A 27,101-nucleotide genomic window follows, 5' to 3' on the forward strand; every position below is an offset into this window, starting at 1 on the left:
GAATATCGAGAGAGAGGGCAGTGGCAACAGTGCTTAGCATACCACGCTTTTAACTTAACGAGCCAAGTGGCAAATTAATTGTATCTGAACAGGTCCAATACTTTACCGGCTCACACCGACAAGTGCGGTGAAGTATGGTTGGAAACAACCATGTGCACGCAAAGGCTCAAGGGATGCAGCACTCACGTGTGCAAGGGCGAAGACTGCAAACCTTGGTGGAGAGGGGTTTGGGAAGCGATTGACAGACAGCCGGATCAACAGTCAGCGTCTCCCCGGCGCCTGACAGCGTCTGACACGAGACAGCACGCCACTGGGTCCCCACTTCGCAGCTTCTCGAGCACTGTGCGCGGGAGGGGGCGGTGGGGGAGGGGGTCACGGGAAGGTGAAAAAATGTAAGACGTTTAAATATGTTCACAAAGTATCACGAGTTCAGCGGAGAGGAAATCGAGCTCGGTTAAAACACGTGTAAGCACGGTGACGCCCGACGCTGCTTGAAGTGGAAAACTAAATTGGAAATGTTTGAATGGTAGTAAATGAAATTAAAACAATTAATAGGGAATAAATAAACACAAAGCAATAGCTTCAAGCACACTAAAACCATCTGCTTGGTTTAGATATGTGGATAACACATTGGTGGTCTGGCCACACGGCAAAGAAACACTGAACACATTTCTAAATCATCTCAACTCGCAAAACCCATCCATCCAGTTCACCATGGAAGTGGAAGCTGACAGAACTCTACCATTTCTGGATATTCTGCTCGGACGGGGTAGAAATGGTAATATAACACACTGTGTTTACCGAAAGAAAACGCATACTGACGCCTATCTGAACGTAGAGTCACACAATCACCCCGCACAGAAATCTGCTCTTATCAAGACGCTAATTCATCGAGCTAAGAAAGTGTCAGATGGTGACAGTCTGAGAAGTGAAATTCAACATGTTAAAGAGGCGCTGCAAATGAACGGTTACAATGATGCACAGGTCAACAGGGCATTGGATACCAAAACCAAATCAAATAACAAGAGCATTGAAACTGCCCAAGTAATTAAAAGGAGTATGGATCAAAATACCGTACATTGCGGGAGTAACTGATAAACGAGCCAGATGTCTGGAAAAACCAAACATCCCGAGTCAGATTTGGACACGGTACATAAAACACAGAATTTAATATCTGGTACAAAAGATGTGTTACCGAAGCTATCAACAGAAGGTGTGTACAGGATTAAGCTGCACGTGTGGTAAATGTTATGTTGGGCAAACAGGACGAATGATCAGCACGAGACTAAAAGAACATCAGAGAAATATTAAATTCTCCCAAATGCAACTGTCAGCATTAGCAGAACACGCGTGCCAACAAGGACACTCAATTGATTTTGATAACGTTGAAGTTTTGTGCAAAACTAACTGCTACTGGCCAAGACTAATTAGATAATCTATCGAAATTGAAATAAATCAAAATAACTTTCACCGTTCGGATAGCTACCGTCTTAGTGCTGCAAGGAAGCGAATCATCAAATAATACGTTATTTAAATGCATGCCTACAAAGGGCAGCGTACTTCAATAGGGATTACCGTTGGTAGGGCTATTTTAATAAACACGATAGGCAGGAACGACAAGTTCAAAGGGCTCGCATAATGCACATGCATAATGTACGTTGCCTCAGTAATCCCCCCCCCCCCCCCCCACATTATGCAAGAGCGCAGAAGGGTAGTCATCACAGAAGGGTAGTCATCACATCTACGCCTCTATATAAGGAACGAAACAGGTGGACTTCTCCACAAATATGGCTGTCGCCTGATGAAGCTAGTTGTAATTACTGGCGAAGCGTCATACTCAAGATTGTAAATGTCGTGGCTTGGCTCTCCAACACACCAGTGTGCTGTACTAGTATACTACACTATACACTACACTATACACTACACTACACCGGTGTGCTGTACTCGTGACGAATTAGCCACGTTCTGTTTACGTGACAACCCTTACTAGTTGGCTGTGTCGGGTGGTGGTTGGTTTTAACGATACATTTATATATTTACGCGATCTAACCCAAAACCCTCTATTATGGATCTATATATATATATTCCTGGGTATTTACCACATGTATAAATGTGCAAAGGAAGCGTGTCTTGGAAAAAGGAAATTTGAACAGTGATTTTTTTAATGTATCTTCAAACTCCCGAATATCTTGCCTAGGATGTCATATTCATTTAATGTAAGCGCTATTTTTTCGTGTGCCATCGTAACTCTCTCCTCTATAAGGCATATCTGATATCACATCAGCCCCAAGCCCATATAGCCCCCCTCTCCACTGGGAGTCTAAAGTTACTCTAACTTTTTCCACGTTCCTCGCTAGGCTTATGTTAAAAGTAGCCCTGCGGCATAAATAACGGCTGTTTATTTAGCACATTCGATATATAAATAACGTTTTAAAAAAAACACAACAGGGACTAATTGTCCCAAACGTATTCTCATAATTGAGATGGAGGTCAATCGAAAAAAATCGTTGATATAATTAGGACGAACGCTCACCATGTGACCACTGACACGCTGTGTTCGATTGCTGAGTTTTAGTTGTTCTCCGATTATCATTTTGTCAGATGTTTTGTTAAAAACCACTTCAGTAGCATTTGCACAGACTTACGCGACGTTACAAGCACGTGATTCTGCGTTGGCAGTGGTGCATGAGGCAATAAAAAAACACTCAACACATGCATCAACTACACATGCTAAATGTAAAAAAAAATTATAGGCGATGTGCCGAGCATTGGCCCTTCTTCACATAGCATATCACAAGTCACCAATTATATTTATATACAGTATTCCTTTTTAGGGCCGTTCTATTCGTGCATAAATTTCTGACCGAAGTAATTTAATCGGCGTGATTGCTGGTTAGCGCTCAGAGTTGTGTGCGCAGCTATCTATGACCACGATGGAGGCGTTTCCCAAGGTGTTTTCCAACCTTCTTTCCGTATTGTGCATTTAGTCCTGCAGTTCAGGTGATAAATGCTCTATTTTAACAGCAACCCATCGAGACAAGTTTATTTTACACGGAAGGCCTGACTATCTCAAAGTTCCCATTGGGCATTCAATTCTGTGAAACATTCAAATTTTAAAGCAAATGTTTTAAATATATGTACATATATATAATCATTCATGTAGATATGTCCACTACAGCTTGGCTGTTAATATTTTATCCGCCTCTTCATTTTCAAAGCCGCTCATGCTGAATGGGATGCCACTTCGAACATCACAAATCTCACCAGCATAAACGTGATTCTCAACATGCAGAGAATTAGTTGAACACGTAGGCTTTCGCGACCAATATCATCCATAATATAGGTTTTTATTTCCCAATATATATAACTATTTTAAAATGACATTACCTTACAGACAACTAAGTCACTGATGGACTGATTTAAAAGTAAAAAAGTTAAACCCTTTCACTGCTCATGTACTTTCAGCCATGGCTGAACGATGGTAATTCCACCTTTCTATAATGGGAGTTAATCTCTCGCTGCTGGTTTCCCACAAAGCGTATATTTTTGCCTCACACACCAATTGTGCAAATGTTGATTTATTTTCCAATTATACCGCATAAAACATTTATACAACATTGACCAGCGTGGAAGAAGAGGAAAACTTCCTTCTAGAGGGCTGCTCAACCGGTGTGACACAGAACACCAGTCTGCTGCGGCAAAGTAAAAGGTGTGCCGTGAAATTACCGGAATCATGAAAGAACCTACAGACATCGCACTGCCTCCTATAACGCTGTTTCCTTATAACGCTCTTTTGTCCTGGAGGAAAATTCCTGGGAGAGATCAGCCCCATATATGGAAGAAAGTAGGCGTGTCTTTGCCAACATATGGAGGAAAGTAGGCGTGCCGTTGCTCGTAGGGGCGTGTCTTTGCCCATACATGGTCTTAGTCTTGTGGAACCTGAACCGAGGTGTCTATTGTATCGATTCTGCTCACCGAATCATCGAGGGTTAATCACCACGTCGCTAAATTGGCGATCAATGGATCGAGTAATCCCATCTGTGCTGTACAGCTTCCCGCTGAAAGTGTATTTATGGCAGACGGTGGTTAACGCAAGCTCTGACCAAATGCACTTGTGAGTACGTAACTTATTGCATTTTTTATGTCGTCATCATTCAAAGTTTGTTTTACGTACATAAAATGCTTTAACGCATTTATTATGTGCGCAATATCATTATTAAGGCGTTTACCTAAACCCAATGAAGCCCTCATATGTATCGGTCATAGGTAAAACAAAAATAGCGGTCGGGAATGCATCGCCATTGGCACCACGTTATAATGACCTCCTTTAGCAGCGCTGTTTCACGTCGCACTCCCTGAGCACTATAGGAGGTATGCCCGTATTTGTAAAAGAACTGAATAGGAAAGGAAAGAACTCCAACCACCCACGGCATCCCCCCAACGACCAGCGCACGTTATTATTGGTAGCCCACGCACCAGCCAGCCGTAGTCGGAGGGGGGGGGAGGGTGTTTGAGGTTATTTTTGTTTGTGGTGCTTAGCGGTAGTTCGTGGGTACTTTGCGGTAATTTGGCTCAGTGCACCCACGAAGATCAAGCAAGCTGAAAAGTGTGCCGTGGAATTAGAAAATGTTCACGAGCACTGCTCTCGATCTTCTTGGTTCTTTCGGTAAAGTCACGTAGAAGGAAAAGTAATAAAATAATAAAAATCAAACATCATAAAATAATTCTCACGACGTTTCGGCCACAACGCAAGCAGCCGTCTTTAGGTGGAGAACAGATCTGTCGAGGAGACAGAGTCTGAATGGCATGCCCCAGGCTTGGAGCGACTATTTATGCTGGGATGGAGGGGCAAAGAGCGTCTTGACAAAATAATTTGCCGAAACGTTGTGAGAATTATTTTATTATGTTTTATTTTTATTACTTTATTATTTTCCTTCTACGTGACTTTACCGAAAGAACCAAGAAGATGAATCCCTGCAGTCACGAAAGCTTTAAATCGACACTGCTCTCGAGTTTCCGCCAGTGGAGGGCCCTCCCGCCACCAGCGGCATGACCGAGGAAATTTCCGGGCCGCACCTTTACCCGTCGCATATCGCTTTACCGTGACATGCCCGCCTGCGCCTAGTGCTCACCTGTTGCCAGGGTCGAGTGGCCCACCGCGGGGCACAGTCGATCTGAGCGCACGGCTGCCGGTGTGCCGGAGGGGGGGATTCTCGGCAGAGCGGTTTTGGCAGGGCCAGCAAGGTCCCGTCGGCTCGCCGCTGCTGGCACAGGACCGCCCGCGTCTGCGAGCCCCGGCCACATGTCCGGGAGCACTGCCCAAAATTAAGACGAGACAGCATTAATTATTCGCGCGCAGCACGCTGCCAAACGTTCACGTGGTCGGGGTGGGTTTATACATGTAGAGGCGCCACGCTGGCATGACGCGATCGTCCTCGCCTGGTAGGCAGGAGGTTGTGGGTTCAATCCCGACCCTTGATGCCTGCTGTATGTTTGCAGTTTGCGTGTTCTCCCGGTGGTCGTGTGGATTTTCTCTGGGTCCACTGGTTTTTCCATCCACATTTAAAAACGTGCGCTTAGAGCATTTGGCTGCTACAAATTTCCACGTGATAAGCCACTTCGTTGAGTGATAATTTGTGGCCAGGTCGCTTCTGAAAAAGAGCCTTTTAGCTCAGTAGGCCTTACCTGGTGAAATAAAAAATATAGTATTTTTGAATAGTTTCTATAATTCTTAAACGTATGAATAGTTACGACCTTATGACCGCACCTGAAACTCAATTTTCAAAGTTGCGAAACTTGCGGTGCATAATAAGTACCTTGGAATTTAATTAAAGCGCTTGAAATTTCAGAACACGCAAATTTGATGCTGATTTTATTTTTACTTGACTATGCAGTACGACAAAATACTGAGTTAACAAAATTTATAAACGTGTTGATATTTATGGCATCTTCAGTTGAGAAGAATTAATACGTATGAGCTTATTAATGCAATCAATACGTTTATCACGGTTTCTGTGCACAGGCCCAAAGAACCAAAATGTGAAAAGACCAGCAAGAACCAGCACCATTAACAGCCTTATTAATTTCTAAAGTTGTAATCGATAAGTTGCAATACATACTTAACACTTTATGTTCATTGTAAATCAATGACTTCCATTTTATTTCTATCATAAAACGAAATCCTCAAGCAGGATTCCGAAATAGAAGTGTGCGGTTACAAGGGCTTCAACTTTTATGCCCCCAAAAAATAAACCTGGCAATGAATACCGCATGAAGAGTTTGTGAAATAAAAAAACCCAAGTCATAAAGGAAATTAACTTCGTGAAACCAATACTTCTTGAACCACTTGTGGATTGAAATCAAGTCATTTAAAAACAGCACACCTGTCAGCAAATATACAAAATATATGTGAAGCATGCCAGTCACTACCAACTTCAATTCCTTATTTGGAGCAACATTTATATCGTTGTAACTTAGAATAATATATTAAACAAGAAACAACATACTTTAATGGAGAAATGCAATATTTATTTTAACCAGTTGTACAAGAATAAGAATAAAATTAACGATACGCTGATGAATACGCTGATGCTATATTTTAGATCGGAAGAACTGTTCATTGATGAATAACGATTTCCTACAAATGAAATTGGAGAATTACAAAAAAAAACTATATAAAATCATGAACTGGAATTGGGTTCAGTTGTTGCTTTAATAGTGCTCGCCTTCAGTACAAAACTAATGAGTACGAAGGGGCAGGTCTGTTAGCAGTGCCTAACAGTGGAATTACCTCTTCCGTATAATCAGTAGAGGAAGTTACTCTCTTCCACAGAACAAATGACCTTGCCGATTGATGTCAACAAGTTTCGAATATAGGCCAAAGTACAGCCCTGCATTTACTTGCTCACTCCACTGCTGGTGGAAGGGCCTCCACGAGAGGATATTTGGCCTACTCTTTCACACCGGACAGTCATCTTAGAATAGGCTCGAGTATCCACACTTTGCCACGCCGCATGCGACCAACCAATCGACTGAACGTGGTGTAGACAGAGGCAGGTAGTCTGAACCGATAAACTCTGCATCGCAAGCGCAGTGCACTAACCATTACAGCATACGCTCAAAAAAATATATAAATGTACTTAAATAAATGAGAAAACGATCTGAGCTTGAACAGAAACACACGTGAGTAAAGATGAAACATGTCACCAAAACAAAAACCTGATGGCAAACGTAAATTAATCGCGCAAAAAAGATCATCGTCACTGGGTGTTGGCCGTGAACGGGAATCGAACCCGGGTTGCCGGGTTTATAGCGCAACGCACTAACCGCTACACCATCAACAACAACCGCCATTCGCCACTAAGTGGCGGTGACGTCATCACATCGCCTGTGCCAGGCTATGTGCACGTTGAGGCCACGTGAAGTGTCGAACGCCCGCTGGCAGGAGGTCAAGGGGCAGACCCAGGTGCCACGGGTCGACTGACTGAGATGACTGGTTGATGCACCACCTGTGCCCCCTACTGTGCCAACTTGCTGTGCTTTAGCCACCCTGCGCTCCGCTCGTTGTTGTGAGCATCGCTCCTCCCCACTCCGTTGTTGTTAGAGGGCGACTGCCTCCAACTGCCCAGTAGCATCTTTTACGAGCCTCCTCCACAAAGGCCGCTGGTACCAGTCATCGGCAAGTCCACTCAGCTCCACATCCTCCTGTACCACATAACTCCGTCTCTTCTCTAGCCCGTGCCGTGCCCATTTAGCTCCCGTCGATTTGGCCGACAAAAGCTGTTTAGGCATGCGGTGGCTGGGCATGCGGGCTACATGACCCAGCCAACACAACCTTGCCGGAGGACCTCACCGATGGGACTTTGTCCAGATCTTTCAAGGATATGTGAGCTCCTCACACAATTGAGCCTGGTTAAACCCAAGATGGATCATAGGCAGGGCAGCCTAGATGTTTCTAACTGGCGAAGATGTTCCATTAGGGGGGTCCACAGTTTCGCAAGCGTAGAGAAGGGAGGGAATGACTGTGGCCGAGAAGACCTGAACCTTCATGCAGAGCAAAAGACCAGGTAGCTTGCACACAGCGTTACGCAACCGATGAACAGATAATGCCGCTCAATTGATTCGAAGTGAGACCTCTGCTGTCAAACCGGAGCCGGTCATGATCACACTGCCCAAGTATGGGAAATTCTCCACTCTCTCCACAACTGCCCTATCACCAATTGGGAGTTGTGGGGGTGGAGTGTCCGATGGTACAAAATACTCAGGCAGGTGGGCCTGATGGTAGGTCCCCACCTCTTAGTGTCAAGCTCCAGGTTCAGCAGCAGCACCTCTAACCCCTCCTCTGAGTGAGCAGCAATTACTAGATCATTGGCATACATAACATGGTTGAGCAATAGGGAGCCATCCCTTGATCGCACCCATGCATCGATCAGCCTCCCATTCTATCTGTACCAGATGGAAATTCCTCCAGTACAGCTATTGAAGGCTTGACGAACTACGTGGTCGAAATAGATGTTAAATAATGTGGGAGCCAGAGGACACCTCTGTCGCACCCCAAAGTGAACAGGGAATGGTTCCGACTCCCGGCCATGTAGTTTTACCCGGGCCGGCTCACCATCGTGAAGGTCCTTAATGAGCGTGAGCAGCGGGTCAGGGACTCCGGAAGCACAAAGAACAACCCAGAGCCCAGGCCTACTGATGGTATCATAGGCCTTGACCAGGTCAATAAAGCAGAGATGTAGGTCTTGTTGGAATTCCCTACACCTCTGCTGTAGCAGACGGACAGAAAATATGGCATCTGTGCAGGACCACCCTTTTCTGAAACCGCATTGGGGCTCCACAAACCTCTCCTCAGCGTGCCTGGCAAGACGATGTTGAATAATCCTTGTCAGGACCTTTCCCGGCACACTGAGGAGTTAGCGCGCATGCAGACACTGACACACACACACACGCGTACGCAGACACTGACACGCACATACACGCGCACGTGCACACACCTGCTGCCAAGGTTGCGCGTGCCAGGTAGGCGGGCAGTCCAGCCGGGCGCACGGGCGCGTGGCAGGCGGCTTGGGCAGGGCGCACTCGCGATCGGGCAGCGGCGGCGGCCGCTCGCGGGACCTCCCGGCGGGCGAGGAGGCGACACGGCGTGCGCAGACCACCTCCCGGGTGTGCAGGCCCTGGCCGCAGCTCACGGGGCACGGGCTCCACTCGCCCTCCTCCCACCTGGCACGGCGGCGGCGGCGGCGGGGGGCGACAACAGCGGCGGGGAGTGGATGCCGTGACTCGTTTGCGATCGGTGGCGAGATGTTGAGCTGCCTCGGCCTGGAGGTCTCGTGGGTTTTGATTCCCGACCCTGAAGATGCCCGCTGTATATTTGGAATTTGCGGTGTCTCTTTCTCTCTCTCTGCCCGTGGTCGCATAGGTTTTTCTCCTCCGGGTCCTCCGGTTTTTCCCTCCGCATTAAGAAACATGTGTTTTTGTACTTGGCTGCTATGAAATGTCCACGTGATAAGCCACTTCGTTGAGCTATCATTTGTGGCCAGGTCACTCCAGAAAAAGAGCTACATAGCTCAGTGGACCTTAGCTAGTAAGATAAAAATAGTTTAGTTTAATTTATTTTATTTCTCCAGCTCACGATACACGCATCTAAACGTGTAAATGTAAAAGTTGCGGGGTTTTTTTAAAGAAAAAAAACACTTTCTTTACATATTATTTATTTCATGTACTACAGTACTTATTTTTCTCATGCTATTCGTTGCACGCGGTGGTTGAACTATATGTTGCATGCGGATGCCATCTATTTTGCCGCTGAGGTCGTGACGGGTTTCATATGCCCCTGTACCGTTCCCATTATGCTTTCATGTGCAACTGATGTCTTCTTTATTGAGGGCGATATTGGCACATAAATTAAATAATGATTGATTTATTTGATCCATGTATGTCATACGTGTAGCCAGCCCATCCTGCCTGTCTCGCTCCTCCCATGATTGCGATTCATCACATGTAAGCCCACACTGGCTGCATTTGCCAGAAGCGTACGTGAACTTGCAAACCAGCCCTCTGATGGCATTACTGGTTGGACTGTATACTAATCATTATGCCATGAGAAACCTACCCACAGAGCCCACGGGATTGGCCGTGAATATCTAGCTGCATGACAATGAGTTTGCTGCGGGACTATCTGTATTTCTTTTTTTCCTGCTATTCCCTGAAATGGGTAGGTTTCGATTTAAAGCTTTCGTGACTGCAGGGTTTCATCTTCTTGGTTCTTTCGGTAAAGTCACGTGACTTTACCGAAAGAACCAAGAAGATGGGTAGGTTTCCTCAAACCAATGGTAAAAATACTGAATAAGAATGTAGCTAAACACCTCAATGCAGGAATCTCCTGATGAGGAGTGAGACCCACGGTGGTGAGATGTTAACTACCTCACCCGCTTTACAGGAGGTTCGTGGGTTCGATCCCGACCCTGACGCCTGCATAGTTGGAGTTCGCAAGTCTCTCTCGCCGTGGTCTCGTGGTTTTTTTTCCTCCAGGCCGACATGCGTCGATTCTAAATGTATTTGGCCGCAATAAATATCCACGTGCTAAGCCACTTCGTTGTGCTCTCATTTGTGGCCAGGTCGCTTCTGAAAAAGAGCCAGACAGCCCAGTAGGCCTTCCCCGGTAAAATTCTAAAATGGATTTTAAACAGTTTCAACCCAGTAAAGTGCTTCACGTATTTGTTTTTAAGACAGCTTCCTTGAATCGTCTTATCAATTCGTACACATCAATGGCCATGTGGAAATTAACTTCACAGACGTTTGATTTAAGCCGCGAACACCTAATGAGCTACTGAGATCAAGCTGGGGTCAGAAGCTTCACTCCACGAACAAATCAGCAGACACATTTAACTGCACCACCAGTCTGACAAGTATTTAAATCTTTGATTAGAACTCACTCGCACAAAAAATGTATGACTGTTACAGCTCGAGGGTGCTCTATATGATTCGGCAGTGCACACCAACCCAGCCGCGCGTGTGTGACTGCGGTGTGATGCTCATTCGCGCTGCCTTGACACGGCATACGTGTATATGACGTTGTAGAAATGTACTCTGAATACATTCTAGATGTTTTAATGTTCGTATACACATCGGTACGCATTTGCTATGTGTCTCTTGACGCCATGGGCAACCTTGTGAACGAAATGTTCCATCTCAAGATATTAACCAGGTAAAATATTTTAACAAATCAAAATAAATATACATGGGAAAAAAGACCCTACGTTTTGTAATCAATCACTGTCTTTGGTACATATTTTGTCATGGCCAGCATATGTGCTTCATAGTTATTATATTGCTTAACATAAATAACCAGAAAAAAAAACAGTCAATACATTGAATAGAAAATAACATCTAAGCAGAGCAAGGTCAATGTTTTTAATTGATTTCAGATGCCCGGCTTGAATCAGTCGAAGGCAATCAGAAAGGTTAGAGGTTGCAGGTGTGTTGTTTTTCAGGCTACAAAACTGAAATCGGAGTGAGAGTTCTGGCAGGTCAGAACCTTTGAATGACCTCAAGGATAACAGAAAAATAACAGAACTGACAAAAAATGCATCAAATTTCGTATGTTTAACGGCGTCACACCGTCGGATTAAAACCAGGAACATTCACTTATGTGGCAAAAAAATACCAATATATTTTATTTTTCTAACAGTGGCACCACTCGTTATTTTAATTGCGATAACATTGCCCATCGGGTGCCAGTGGGGTTTGTTTAATTTTGGAAAAATCTCAATAGATCTCAACTGTCAGTAGGGGTTACTTTGAAGACCTTTGACACCTTGCTGGCTGAGCAGACAAAATTGTGCTTCACCACGGCAGGGCAGTTAAATTGCAGTGGAGATATCTCATGGGTCTGTGAATGTAGAGTACCAGATTGCTTAGGAGACACTAAATGCCTCAGCCACATAAGAAATACCCAGTTTAAATATGAGGCCATACTGCTGCCAAACTGGAATTGGATTGGCACTGATTCCTGTTGTGCAGTCCCCGGTTTCTTGTCTGTAGCAATACTCTTCACGGCACGATTTTCTTTCTTGGAGATGCGTGTTTATTTTATTATTATTTATTCTCTCTTAAATGTTGGCTTTTTACAAGTAACACTATATAATCAAAATACCAATTTGTTTTGCTACAGCGTTTTTCTAAAATTTCCAGGAAATAAAAAGCCCAATGAAGATTGGTTGTTGCATGTACCAGGTAATTAATATTTATTAACTTAACGCAAGCTGTTTTTTTACGTGTTAAGTACTGTACGTGTGTGTGTGTGTAATGGGTGATGAATGTCCACGCGTGTGTGTTGAAGCGGTGGTGTAGTGGTTAGCAGACTGCACTACAAACCCTGGCGACCTGCATTCGATTCCTGCTCATGACCAACATCGGTGATAAATTTATCAACCGCTCCTCGGCCTCTTCCGCTAGGTCATCTCAGACTAAAATCAGTACCTGATACACTGTGCAAATGTGGGCAATGGGGAGACAAAAGTTGGGCAGGCGTAGGTAATGCCCACACCACCCCGTCCTGTGCCGTGCCAGGCTTCATAGAGGTGCTCACTAACGGCACCTGCCCCCAACAGTCTGTTTTATGGCTATATAAGGGGTCTTTTCACGTGTCTTTATGTATTTGCTTGTGTATAGAGATGGTGCCGAGCATTGCACTGCGATCCGTTGATCTTGGTTCCATGAATGGTCAACGAATAACAGCAGTGGTAGAGTTGGAATTCCAACCTGGCCAAGGTCTCCTCTCGGGTGATTCAGTCAATGGAAGGGCCTCCATGGAGGGCCCCTCTCGAGGGTATTTGGCCTACTCTTCCATACTGGTCAGATATCTCGGAAGAGGAGAGCACCCACAATGTACTCTACCGCATACCTGCTGATCGACTAACCATGGTGTACCCATTTATTCTGCTGGGTGGACAGAAGGGATTTCATGATGGATTTAAGGAAACATGCCCCATTGTTTCAACTGCCAAGTCACCATGACAAACCCGCGATCTCTGCATCTCAAGTCCAGTATTGCGAACCAAAACTATTGGGTGTACAATCGATGGTCCTTGGCACGCCATCTCAGATACTGTTTGGCCATTGTGTCCCACTGTTACGGGTGACTTAGCCACTTACTTCGAGTTATAAAGCATTAGTTTGCTCACAAAGTACTTCTCAAACAAAAAATCTTACAGTTTACCGAAGGAGGGAAAAAATGTACTATGGATAACTAAATAAATAAAAGAGCACGCCATGCTAGCCTTAACTGCATACAGAGAGACACGTGCACACACAGACACGTGTCTGCACGAACCCGTGCGCGTGTGTGTGGGGAGCGGCAGTGTAGCGGTTAGCACACTGCGCTACGAACCTGGCGACCCGAGTTCGATTTCTGCTCATGGTCAACACCAGTGACGATTGTCTGAACCGGTCCTGGGCCTCCCCTAGGTCGACTCAGCCTAAAATGAGTACCTGGTGCGGTGTGTAAACATCGCCACCGGGGAAACAAAGGCAGCCCGGCGTGGTTGCTGGCCACCCACCCCCTCGTGTGCCGTCCCGGCCTTCATAGGTGCTGCTCGCTAACAGCACTTACCCCAACAGTCTGTTAAGGCTATACGTCGGGTCTTTGTGGATATGTGTGTGTGGCACGGACTGGATAGTTCACCTTTCCAGGCGCACACGTGTGCAACAGCTACAGGTTGCGTTTGGATACAAGAGCTATGATGAAAGCATGAATTAATACATTTGGGAAACAGCTAAATGTATCTGGCATGACAACCATTTTTCATGTACATACACGTGGTGACATTTGGTTATTGATTGGCAGATGGTAGCAGTGGCGCGTAAGAAAGCCATTATGTGCAGGTGTGCTTCACATTAAGCAGTGCTGCAGTTTTCCATGAGCCTTATTTATTTATATTTCTCCATTCAATACGTTTGTGATTGGCTTGGTTAAAGTTGACCAATAATGTTATTCCAATTATACATTGAGTACAAATATTGCACTTTTTCCCACCTCTCGGGACATTGTGTACGATCGCAATAGCTGGATCACACACTCCCATGTCTGTTGTTGTTGTATACATGGAATTTATTTCCATGGAATAAATTTGCATAATAATTTGCATGTGTTAATTTGCAATTTGTGATTAATTTTTTAAAAAGAATTTAAGATGTGGACTGCGTAAAATGACTAAGCCAACTTTTAATTCATATAAGCCACTGGTTTCTAACAGTTTACCTCCCATATACCCTTACCAGCATACGCAAATCATCACATACATCACCATAATGCAACATGTACATTGTAATTGCATTTACACACAACACCAGAGACATTCAGTCCTAGGTGTTAATAACAACTAAGTATAATTTTCTCTATATACAATTTAATAAAATGAACAAAGCCACAACTGTGCAGCTTAAGCCTGAAGCCACTTACCATTGGCATAAAGCAGAGTGGAAGGCTGGGCTTCACTAAATGTGGATGCTTTGTAAAACACATGTTAAAAACAAATACGGCTAACGAGCGAGAGAGCGAGAGAAGGCACTTGCAGGACACGTGGACGGCCGAGGTGGCCAATTGCATTGGTTTTCTGAATTCCATGCAACAAATGAGTAAATAGCTTTTCGAATCGCGAGTGCACACGCATGCTAAGCAGCACTGCTCAGTAAATAACCCCGGTTGACCGCACCACCCCCACCATGTCTCCGCGACGCCTTGAGGTTATTTTTTTTTTGCTCTCGCATGCTCGAGGTGCCGCAGGTTGGGAAGCGCCGATATAGGCCATAATTATCAAATACAAATCTGTCATTCGTAAAACACCATCACTGCAGAAAATATGTGGGCCGGATGACATTGAGCACACAATGTATTTTCGGGTTATGGAAACATAACTGCACACCTTTTTTTATGAGCTTGGAAAAAGAAAGTGCTGTGCTTTGTGAAATACGACGGCGTGCTGTGATGGCTAAATTATCCATTATTTCTGGTATGCTGAGGTGCAGCACTTGGCTCTCCACGGGGCCCAGAGCAGCACAAATTGAAGGCTTCCCTTCTGCTGGTCACTGTGAAGAACCAACGGCCTAATTAAGACCCTCGTGAGCGTTGCCCATCAGGCCCCAATTAACCAAAAGCCAAATCAGTCTGCCCTCCGGGTTTAGAAGCGTTTTTGGTGATAACAACAGACTCAAAGGTACAGGAATAGTACTTAGGAGGATCTTAATCCAGGCCTGCATGCAATGCATTCCTCTGACGTGCTTTCGATAAAGCCGCACTTTTTTGAGAACCATTCCTGTAAAGGCTCAGCACAGTTCGTGTGGGGGCATGTTCCCGTGGACAGGGACGTGTCCATTTGCACCGTTTTGAAGCTGTGGTTGTGGGATGCCATGCACTTGACAAGCAGACACGGATTAAGGGCATGCTGTCTCCTCTCTATTAATTATCTTTATTCACATCTCACCAAAATGTCATCTCATTTCCATCTCTGCTCGTAGCCTCCTACCCTTTCCCTTCTTTTATCTCCTTTCAAAACGCTTGGCCCCCTTGTGTACGCAGCACCTCGAGACGTGGTCACATCCTCGCACTATATAAATCAAAGTTGCATTGCGTCGCACGCAGTGCTTTGGCTCAAGCCAGGACAGCATTTTCTGCCCATTACTCATACCTCGGAGGGAGCAGCAACGCAGTGGTTTGTGCACTACGCCCTGAACCCGGTGACCCGATTCTGATTCCCGACCATGGCTAATATCGGAGGCATTCGATATCTCAACCAGTTGCCGGCATCCCACCCCCACCGCCCACCATCATGATGAAGTACGGTCAAAATGGCTGTACATTACATTTATTTTCCTTACTACTACTGCTCGTAACTTGCTTCTTTATACCACAAATAAAGATATACCTTCCTCAGGCTCGTATTTGGCTCTGATCCCATGATGGTAAGAAGGCCGTACAACCGCATGGTGTGAGTCCCCAAGAGGGCTGACCACGGCTTGCTTACCTGGCATTGTAAATAATTAGCCTCGGGAGAAAGACAGGATGTCAATGTATTTGACTGTGTTTGCAAATTAATCTGCGCCCACATGTACACGCTTGTGCCTGTGGAGGTATTCATGTCCATGCGGTTACATTCAAAACCTCCCTACTGGGCTACATTCTAAAGGAATGTTTTCCCGATTTTTTGATTAATCTGAAAGCAGAAAAATCCAACCGAGATACGATATTTGAGACGATCCAAAGAAAAGCGTTCAGTCAAATCAATCCCAAAAGAGAACTTTCACATGATCAATTCCGTGCTTTCCCTATTGTAAGCACGAATACATTTTAAATAACCATGCAATGTAAAGTGATCCGAACACGCATGTGCAATTGTAACTTATGAATCCGAATTCCTTTAAAAAAATGTTTTCATCCAAAACGCTTCCCTACAATGTAATAGACAAGTAATACAAAAATAAAATAGCGAGCGAGGATCCTGAACCTTTCACCCTCTCGCCTGCCTCTGCGAGTACGTTTAAAAGACATCGCTGGCCATGTCAGCCAGGGGGAGGGGGTGGCATCTAATGTGTGGAAATACACGTCTTAAGAGGAATCAATCCTGCATCGCAGTGATGGAAATACAGCGAACGCTGGGCGTCACGCGATACCGGAGCCAGCGCGAGGCTAAGTGAAGGTTTGGATGCCTGTCGGCACATGCTGCAGTTTCATTTATATCGTGCGGAACACTCAATCACTGCTGCATAAACCTCGCGCAGAAACTCGGCACAGTAATGCAATGCTTGTTTTAAGGGTGCCCCCTTTACGTAATGGGAGATGTCCTGCCAGTGGCTAATGGTTAATTGAAGCAGGTCAAGCTTCGGATATCGGTGAACAAATCTTGGCTTAGGTTTGTACACCTATCTGCTTTTTAATGAACCCAAAGCTTCTATAAATATTTATAGATCTTTAAAAAACATGCAACTATATAATAGTGATGTATTACTCTCTGCACATTAAAAAAGATGAGTACCCAGTAACAGTTAGTAAGATTTATTAAGAACATGTATGGAATTACTCTTTGGTTCTTTCGGTAAAGTCACGTATAAAGAAATTAAATTAAATAATAATAGAATACGACCTTTTGATTGCAACACAAGCAACCATCATCAGGTACAAATGATGTGTGGAATGTTTACATTATTTAACCCAATAGGAGCCCATTAAGAGCCATTCATTTATTTCAAATAACGTATTACGAATAAATGTAAATACAATTTTGGATTATTAACTGTTAAGAGTTGTGCTGCGCAATAACTTTCATATTTGGTGCTTAAACTGGCGCAGTCTACGATTGCAAATGTTGATTCCTTCAGGGTGATTAGTTACCAACTTTACAGCGGAAGGCAGCAGTTGGTAAGTGACCAAAAACATCGCTGTGCCATTTAAAGGCTCCGAGCCAGCTGAGTTTATAAATTCTGACACCATTGTAAAAATGTTTACCACTCATTTTTTAATTTACCTCACAGTTATACACAATAATAATAAGCAGCAGTGGTGTGAGCAATTTCGTGTTCACACCACTCCTGGCATGAGGGTCTCTACTAGAGGGAAGCCCTCTGGAGGGTATTTGGCCTACTCTTCCACATTGGCCAGACATCTTGGAAGCGATTACGTATATCATCATTAAATTTTCATTCGTTTTTCCTACACCCCAATGTTAACGCTGAGAGGAAAAAAGAAAAGAAAAAAGCCAGTCGACTCGCTTATTTATAGCTCGGTTAATTTAAAGGTCTCAAAGCAACTTTAACCTCATGTCAGAACGGCTGATTTTTAATTGAACGGATCCAGATGCAGTCCAGATGATCTGGCGCTCTGGGCTCCTGGCGGCATCGTGTGCTCTTGGCAAGCGCGAGGTACCTGGGAGGGCAGGGGTCCACGTTGCAGCTTTTCAGGAGCCTTGGGGGACGATGAGAGGCGTTGCACAGACCATGGTCGGCTGGCTCGCCACCCTCCTTGCTCAGGCACACAGCCCTGGCCTCCTGGGTGCCTTTGGTTACAAAGAAGTGCACGTGTCAAGTTAGCAGAGAAATGCTCCACAGGCACGGCTCAAGTAACGGTGTTTTGCGTGTATCGGGTAACTCGTGCTCCGGTTGACCAGGCATTCCGACAGTTGTTCTTACGGACTTCGCTCGGCAGATGTGCCATCGTTGCATTGTTCCATTGATTTTATATTGTTCGTATCATTGTACAACTCGTTCATGCAAAGCCTGATACTTAATGGAGGTCTCTCTTTCAGGAGAGAACTGGGTTAAAAATACCTGGCAACTGCTTGATTTCTATTCATATTCTTAGGTTTTTTCGGTAAAGTCACGTAGGTAAAAACATTAAAAAGTAAAATAAAATAAAAATCACGACGTTTCGGAGGCAACACAAGCTTCCGTCTTCAGGTGGTACCGTCACAGCCACGACAGCTGTATCAAGTAAAAATGCTTGATTTCTCTGGTCTATTCGTACCAAAAGTATCAATGGATTGTGGCCTATATTTGAACCCAATTTTACGAACGTGCGTAACATGCCTCAAAGAACACACTCGAAACAAAACTCACCTCCACCGCAAGACTCTGAACAGTCCGTGAAGCCCTGATATTCCCACTCGAAAACCGGCTCGATGGCATGCGGGGTCACATCCCTCTCCCCATCGTCGCCCCTCTCGCTCTCCCCCTCCTCCTCCTCCTCTCCGTATCGCTCTCCCTCCCCTTCTTCCTCGGACTCTCCATCCTCCCCCTCCTCTCGCCAGCCCGCGGCAGTGAAGTCGGCGGAGCACGAAGCGGCGCGGCATGCCCTGGTGGCGCTGGGTCGGGGCCCCTCGCCGCACTCCTCGTCAGGCAGATCGGCGACGGTCCGCGAGAACGAGAGGAAGACGCGGCAAGGGACGGCGCGCGTCCGCACGCCCACGCCGCACGTGGCGCTGCAAGGCGACCAAGGACCAGCGATGAACCTGCTCCCTCCCACAAGCGAAGAGACAAATAAGACGAAATATTCCCCCCGTGTAGCCTTAACAGACTGTTGGGGCCAAGTGCTGTTAGAGAGCACGGCCTATGGAAGGACGGCACGGCAACACGAGGGGGTGGTTGGCCAACGCCGCGCCGGGCCGCCTCTGTGTCTCTATCCAGTGACGATGTTTTACACACCGCCACCAGGCAATGTGCACATTTGAGGTTGAGTCGACCTAGGGAAAGGCCCAGGACCGAATCAGATAACCATCACCGGTGTTGGTGGCCGTGGGCGGGAATCGAACTCGAGTGGCTGGGTTCGTAGCGCAGCGCGCTCACCGTTGCGGCACCGCTCCCAACAGACAAACACGCACACTAATCGACTGTCACAATGCGCGCTTGTGATTCGCGGCAAGTAAATGCCGTGAGACACAGACTGTGGAACATCGGCCTGTTCCTGGAGGAGCCCTGCACCTGGGAAGACGACCTCGCCGGGGCTACAGACCGGGAGAGTATGATGAGCCTGAGAGAATCGGCATCAGAATCTCTATTTAGCCTGGATGAATCCGATGAGCTGTGAAGCTTTTTTTCCAGTCAGGGGGAGGTCAGCCAGTTACAACAACAACAATGTACAATCCCCAAGTCTTCGTTCTTCGATGGCCGGTGCCCTGTGCGTTCCCCGGACCCGCCTCTTCCACACAATGGGCGACCGTGCCCTCCGTTGTGCTGCTCCTCTAGGTGTGGCCCGCCTTCCCCAGAGAGCGTTGTTCGTAATTCGGAGACAATGGTGCCATTTAAAAGCCACCTAAATAGGCATTTCTTTTCTCTTCATTCTGGTTACCTAATTTAGCTTCGATGTCGATTCCTTTTTCCTCCACTTGGCCAAAAAATAGTGTTTTTTTGTGATGTAAAGTGCATTGAGCTCCTTGTAGACAGGTTCTTTGTAAATGTAATTTATGATTATTATTTTTAAAGGATGTGACTGGTGGCAGCGCACGCCAGTAAAAAATTGCAGCAGTCGAACGTCAAGATGCAGTTAAGTAGTCGCATCCAGATTGTGGTTTACACCTGTCCTGTTTTTCCCAAGATTGTCCTCTTTTGAAGGCAGTGGGTCCTGTGAAGTCTGAATGTCTTCCCAGCACATTCATAGCACCTGTTTTAGTTAGCCGCGTTACAACGCACCACTCAAAACGATGCATTCACAACGCAGTTCTCCCCCTCTGCTGGTATTGTGAGATAATCCCGGGTGTTTTGTACCGCAGAGGTGGCAATCCTAATGCAGTTATTTCTTTACTATTTGTTGCCAAATTATCTGCCTGGGTGAAGCTACGGTAAAGCATTGCGGCACACTGTCGCTTGAAAGGTCGTGAGCTCAAATCCCCGTTGGGAGTTGACTGAGCCCATTAGGCCTCCGGGATCGATGAAGTGAGTAGCATTTCGCGGCACGTTAACCGTGGTTTCCTGTGGAGAGACTGGCACTCCGCCACAGGAGGAGGCATTGATGAGTGCTTTCTACCACTCTACAATGGAGATAAGCACAGCTCAACACCAAGCTGCTGCAGTCTGAGGCAAGCGGACGCAATGGGCTCGATCCCCGCCTGCAGAGGCATTTATGGTCACCTTTGGTGGGAAATATCAGCAAATGGTTGTTGACGCTGGGAATTCACACCAAAAACGAGTGTTGGTATTCTCATGTTGCCAGCAATCACCGGTCGATGCAGTTACTGGCATAACTGCTATGGTGGGCATGGCCAGGGGCGACCTGGCGGCGGAGGCAACATGAATTTTATATTCTTAGGTTTTTTCGGTAAAGTTACGTAGGTACCTACGTACCTACGTGGCTTTACCGAAAAAACCTAAGAATATGAATCCTTGCAGTCACGAAAGCTTCAAATCTAGAACATGAATTTTGCACTCGAGTTCTCTTTTCCTTGCCGGCATTCTGTCCATCGAACCATGCGTGCGTGAATAAACTCCCGCCGGCTCAAAGCTGCAGGACATTGTGACGTAGAGTGACAGCAGGGTATTGGAGAGTGGCACACTATAGACTATTTTAATTTTACCAAGTAAGGCCTACTGGGCTATATAGCTCTCTTTCAGAAGCGACCTGGCCACAATTGATAGCTCAATGTGGAAAATCCTAGCAAACAAACACTGTAAAGAAATGTTTCTAAATGTGGAGTGAAAAACCGGAGGACCCCGAGAAAATCCACGCGACCACAGAAATAACATGCAAACTCCAAATATACAGGCGTCAGGGTCGAGATCGAACCCACAAACTCATGTATACCAGGCGAGGTAGTTAACATCTCGCCACTGTGGTGAACTGTAGCAACACGTGTGCGCCCCACCAGCAACACAGCCACCTTCGGTCAAGCTGCTTGCCTTACTCACCCTGCCCGGTGCTGGTGCTCGATCACCCATGAAGGGGCTCTGAGTCGAAATCGTTTTTTGGTGGGAGGACCCCTTTCACTTTCATGAAATCCCAGTGAGATGACAGAAGAGATGTCGACGAGAGATATAGATATAGCGATATAAGAGCAATACAGACAAGGCTGGAGGTGTGATGAGAGATGCAGACAAAACAGAGGTGAAATATACTTGTTTTTTCTGATAATTGACTTGGTATGTGGATTCGCATTTTTTAATCTTTATATTAAGTTCGCTTGCTTGCTTGCTTGCGTGCTTGCGTGCTTGCTTGCTTGCTTATGACCGTGCAAATCTTTCGGTCGTTTTTTAACCCACTTCCCGTGATCCAATGGAGCTGACATTTTCCACACAGACTCGTTGTGCGTGACAATTAATTTTTGTGAAATTTTTTTCCAAAATGTTACACTGTTTAGGGGAAAAAAAATGTAATTACCAATTGCTTAATGCTGGCAGACAATCATCTGACCCATAGGTGGCAGCCATCTCAAGCCAGAGGACGAGAGGACTCTAGCCGCCCCGCATATAAAGGATTTATAGTGAAAAACTTTGTTTTTACGGGTTAATTTTTTACGTTATATGTTTGATGCACCATTATTGTTTTTGTCATGAATCCTAAGCCCACTTCGGCTGCTTGGGGTGTCTAAGCATCTGCTTACGCCTTGCACAGCCATTGATCCTGCCCCTACGGACCTCCCCAAAGTGTATTTCCCAGAATCCCTCCTCTGCACTCCAACTGTGCCACCAATGGATGTGCAACGGAGGGGTTTCCCTATGTCAAAGACCCTGCCCGGATAGCCTTAACATACTGTTGAGGCAAGCGGTGTTAGCGAATAGCACCAATGAAGATCGGCACGGCACACGAGGGGGTGGGTGGCCAGCACCACGTACATACTTGGCCAGGTTCCAAGCAAAGCACGCCTTTTTTGCAAAACAATAACACGCTGGGTTGGCACTGATGTCCTCGTATCACTGGCGCATCATTGGCGCATGCATTGGGATTATCTCCCCGTGCACTTTTTTGCTGGTGCTGAATGGGCAGAGCCATGCCGAACATTACTGGCTGCTGATCGTTCATCATTAGCCAATGTCTATCAACTGCTGTATGAATGTCTCCCCAAGCCGTCGTAAATCTCACACGATTCTGCGACGCGACAACAACCCATCCATCTGCTCCTCGTGTTGCTGCATGTGAGCTGAAATCAGCTGAAGATTACAACTGTAAATGCAGATCTCATCAGCGCCTGGTAAATGCTGTCAGGACAACTTGTTGCTATGACGGTTAACCTTCCATCTCCAAAAGGTTATAGAATCGTTAATAAAGAGCCTCAATTACAACGTTGCACTGTGACAGGCAGGATTGGTCGATGTAAGCACCAATCAAGAATATTAATAACAACTGCAGGTACGATTGCAATGCAAAAGAGATGTGGTCTACAAGTATAAAGAAGTTTCGGTAGCGCCATTCATATGTCTTTCAATTCCTGTGTTATACAATTCTAATTTCTATAGGCGATCACATCGGCAGGAGATATTGAAGCGAATAGGTTTGGAAATGTTTTAAACAGATGGCAGGAGTTGGCATTGTATTGCCTACAGCTTGCACAAAATAGAAAAACTAATTTGGCTTTTTTAAATAATCAGGGTGAGCAGGAACTCACAGGTGCTGCATATTTGTATTGGAGGTCCATTTTATACAACAGTGCTCGCCGTCTGTGTTATGAGATGGATTGGAGACATGTGAATATTGTATTTCCGAATAAAAACAATTTTAATAAATATTCAAAAAAAAGTCAAAGTGATTTTTTTTGCACGTAAGAGCATTCAGACTGCTCATCTCCCGTTACAGCCCTGAGCCAGTCAAGGAAATTCTTAATTCCTATAGCATGGCAGAGTATATCAAACGGACAGCCACCAGTATTGACGACCCCACAATGTGGTATCTATTTTATTGGCCACGGGATGATGAGCCGAGTCAACCCTCAACCAGGATTTGAACTTGAAACCTTCCAACTGGGAATCACTCTACCACTGAGCAAACGAGCCGATGTTTTGTTAAACCTCTTAATATTTCTATCGAAACTTATTTGAACAAAGAGACTTAAAATATATATTTAAATTTCTATTTAAAGCTTTCGTGACTGCAGGGATTCATCTTCTTGGTTCTTTCGGTAAAGTCACGTAGAATGAAAATAATAAAATAATAAAAATAATAAAAAGTACGTTTTATTATTATTATTTTCATTCAACGTGACTTTACCGAAAGAACCAAGAAGAATATATATTTAGATTTACTTCTTTGCCCCAATTTAAATGCAATTGTTTGAAGGAAGCTTGCTATGATTCTGTACAAACGCTCACAAACCAAAATTGTGTGCAACAGATGCTTACTTTTTGGCGAGACAGATTGTTGGCAATAGGTGACTTTCTTTCAGGAGTGAGACAAAGAGCTCTTTATGCCGTACATTCACATGCAGAGTGCAACGTTTATCCGTGCAACAAAAAAAGAGAAGACGTTTTTAAATGCGGCACATTTTCACGTGAAATAAAATATCTCGTCGCGGGGTTTCACAAACACCTTCTGGCACAAACCAGCGAGCCCCTGGCACCAATCATGTGCTTTATTGTCCTTTTCTCGGCCTCAGTAAAAGCGTGGACTCTTGCTCACGTACAATGTTATTTTTGGAAGCGCATGCAGCCAGTCCGGAGAGTGGTTTATGTATGTAGCTTCCAGGAGCCAGGTTAAAAAAACACTGTTGTAACCCACTGCAGATACTGCTTTTTCATTTTCCTTCCATTTTCTCCAATTTTCTTTTGCTTAACAGTGTAAAAAAGATAAGTGAAAGCGATGTCAAAAAAATTGCCGTTTTCCCAATTTTCGGAACTAAATTCGCATTTTTTTGTATGCTAAGCCATCATTGTTTCTATCACTTAAATTAACTTAACTATTGCTCAAAAACATTATTATACATGGCAACTACCTAATGATGTGATGGCGCAGTGGTTACATCACCACGCTAGGAACCCCGTGACCTGAGTTTGATTACCAGCCATTACTAACATCAGTGGCAAGTCATATTTGAATGATCCTAGTCCACCACAATTAATCAAGTCATGCTGAAAACTGGGGATGAAGTATGGTCAAACAACTCCTATGGTCAACACATTGTGAAGAAACCTTGATTCAGCAGTGGATTGACAAAGGGTTGTAGATTTCTATTAAAGTTCCGTAAAAGAACAGACCGATGTGATTATGTCATTATTTATGAAAGCAAACTATGGAATACAGCTTTCATACACACTAACATATGCCATTTTCCGACTTGGCCACACAGCGCCTCATTGCATTCACCACAAACCACTTTTACAATAACATTTGCTCTATTTATTATTTGTCTAAAAAAAAAGATTTGCCAGTCATCTAATCCACTTGCAGAGTTCTGGAGAAAAAAAAAAACCTGTAAAATATTTCGTGTTTATTTGTTGAGCGAAAATATTGCGTCAGTACTCGAGTTAATATTATTTTTGTTAAGGTTTGTTTAAAACTTACATTGGTTCTTCCGAGACCTCCGCCTCCGCTTCCTCCTGGAGGCCCTGTGCTTGCTTAAGCCACGGCAGCTTAGCTTCCACTGGAAGTTTTTCTGCACAAAGCAAGACATAGTTGACGTTACATTTCCGAGTGATACTCCGCTTCTCGGTGGTGCCTAAGCAAAAAAAAACATAACAACTCAACACGTTCATCAATAATACTGTGGTCTCAATTGAAAAATATGTCTATTTAAGGCAATGTTTCAGACAATCTATGTGCTATGATGAAGGCCCATTGCCCACAAGCGTCACCTATGACAGCATTGTGTGTTTTATGTGTCCCCCATTTAAGGTGGGGTCGTTGACGAATGTGTTGAGGATTTTTTGTTTATTTGAGCTCAAAAAAGTTTTGGGGTTGTTATAAATTAAAATAATTTACTTAAAATTAAAATATATGTCTTTGCATCGGTCAATAAAAACAAACCAAGAAATGTAACTGAACTATGTCGTAAACAACTGCTAAATAGATATAAAAGTCACTGATATGTAAGTGGAGGAGTGTCACAGTGGTAAGCGCCCTGCGCTGTAAACCCAGCAACCTGTGTTCGATTCCCCGCAATGAGCAACATGAACGAAAAGCAATAAAGAACCAGTCTTAGCCTCCACTTCACCAGCCAATTCTGACCAGGATGATGAAGTATGGTCACAAAACCCCAATGACTGACATAGTGTGAGCAATGTATTTTTTTTATGTAATACATGGGCAAATATTACCTGCAGAGGAAGCTGCTAATAGTGCAATGAATTGGACCACATGTGGCCAGCATTGTGAATAATGAGTTATCTTATTGTTATTCAGGGATTTGGAGAGAGAAAAAATGTAACTACAGTAAGATAAACATGCTCACAAGAGATGTTTTTGTGAAGATCCGTGAGTAAAATACATGTAACGTTGACTGCTAATCACGAGGGAAAGGATAATTTTACAATTAAAATAAGCCCTAATTTTTAAAATAAATTACGCATGTGTGCAAGCACGGTACTTAAAATACTTTACTCCAGTCGTCATTACAACAACAACAAAATATGGCTAAAAGTGAAAAACATTTAATCAACTAAAGTTTCAGGCAATGACCATTTGACAAACGAGCAAATTACAGGGATTTCTCTTTCATGTATAAGGCGGCATATACGTTTTTTTTTTATCACGTTTCGTGAGCAAAGCGGCCAGCAACAAAGGAGCACTGTTGAAGGTATTGTCGATATTATTACATATTTGTAACCCAGCACTTTGGAGCTGGGATCGATGTTTGCGTTGGACCATCGACCCCCAGCTCCAAAGTCCTTCTGTTTGCGTGGATCTTGCGAGCGTTGTCATGTGCAGGGGAAACCCCATCTGTCAGGTTGCAAGCTGGGTCAGCAGACGATACAGGAAGTAATTTGCTGAAATCTGTACAGAAATTCGAGCGCTATGTCCCCACATGCGTGGGTTTGCTCTGGTGCCATCGCTTCGTCACATGCAAAAAATAAATACTTCATGAGGAATTTAATAACCATCACGAATATGTCTGGACAATTGTATGTCTGTATGTTGGAATTATTGAGCACCGTACGTAGCTAACCGTGCTAATCGGTGGTGCGGGGAAAGGACAACAAACTAAACACAAGAAGAAATTCTAAAGAAATGAGTTTTCAATCGAGATTTTAAAGCGGAATAGCTCCAGTAGCTTCCTAATATCGGAAGGGAGAGCGGTCCAGATGGCCACAGGAAGCGCATCTGAAAGCGTGCGATGCACTGACTGTCAATGAGTAATGAGTGAGGCTTTCATGGATAAAGGAGATTAACCACTTCGGGCAAAAAGGCCTCCACTCTTCCACTCGTCCAGACAACTTCGAAGAGGTGGGAGCACCCACACTTTACCTCACCACACGTGACCTCTGCCAGTCGACTAACTGTGGGGGCACAGACGCCAAGGGGATTTCATAAACTTGCACCAATGTTGACTTAAAGCTTTCGTGACTGCAGGAATTCATATTCTTTGGGTCTTTCGGTGAAGTCACGTAGATCTTTCAACCTATCTCGGTGACTTTACCGAAAGACCCAAAGAATTTGCACCGATGTTTCACCGGCCATAACGGCGACCACCGGA

The 27,101-nt window shown here is 44.8% G+C and overlaps 1 protein-coding gene across 1 annotated transcript in view; it reads right to left on the reverse strand.

The window, feature by feature from the left end:
* Positions 1–27,101, reverse strand: part of LOC133346593 (ADAMTS-like protein 1) — a 100,848-nt gene that overhangs the window by 21,195 nt on the left and 52,552 nt on the right. The window contains 6 exon segments of the mRNA XM_061558261.1: positions 187–340; positions 5,133–5,315; positions 8,997–9,222; positions 17,921–18,050; positions 18,610–19,001; positions 24,974–25,064. Of these exon segments, the coding sequence (XP_061414245.1) occupies positions 187–340; positions 5,133–5,315; positions 8,997–9,222; positions 17,921–18,050; positions 18,610–19,001; positions 24,974–25,064 (1,176 nt within the window).

The sequence above is a fragment of the Lethenteron reissneri genome, chromosome 24 (genome assembly GCF_015708825.2).
Source record: "Lethenteron reissneri isolate LAM-NWPU_2019-01 chromosome 24, ASM1570882v1, whole genome shotgun sequence".
NCBI lineage: Eukaryota > Metazoa > Chordata > Hyperoartia > Petromyzontiformes > Petromyzontidae > Lethenteron > Lethenteron reissneri.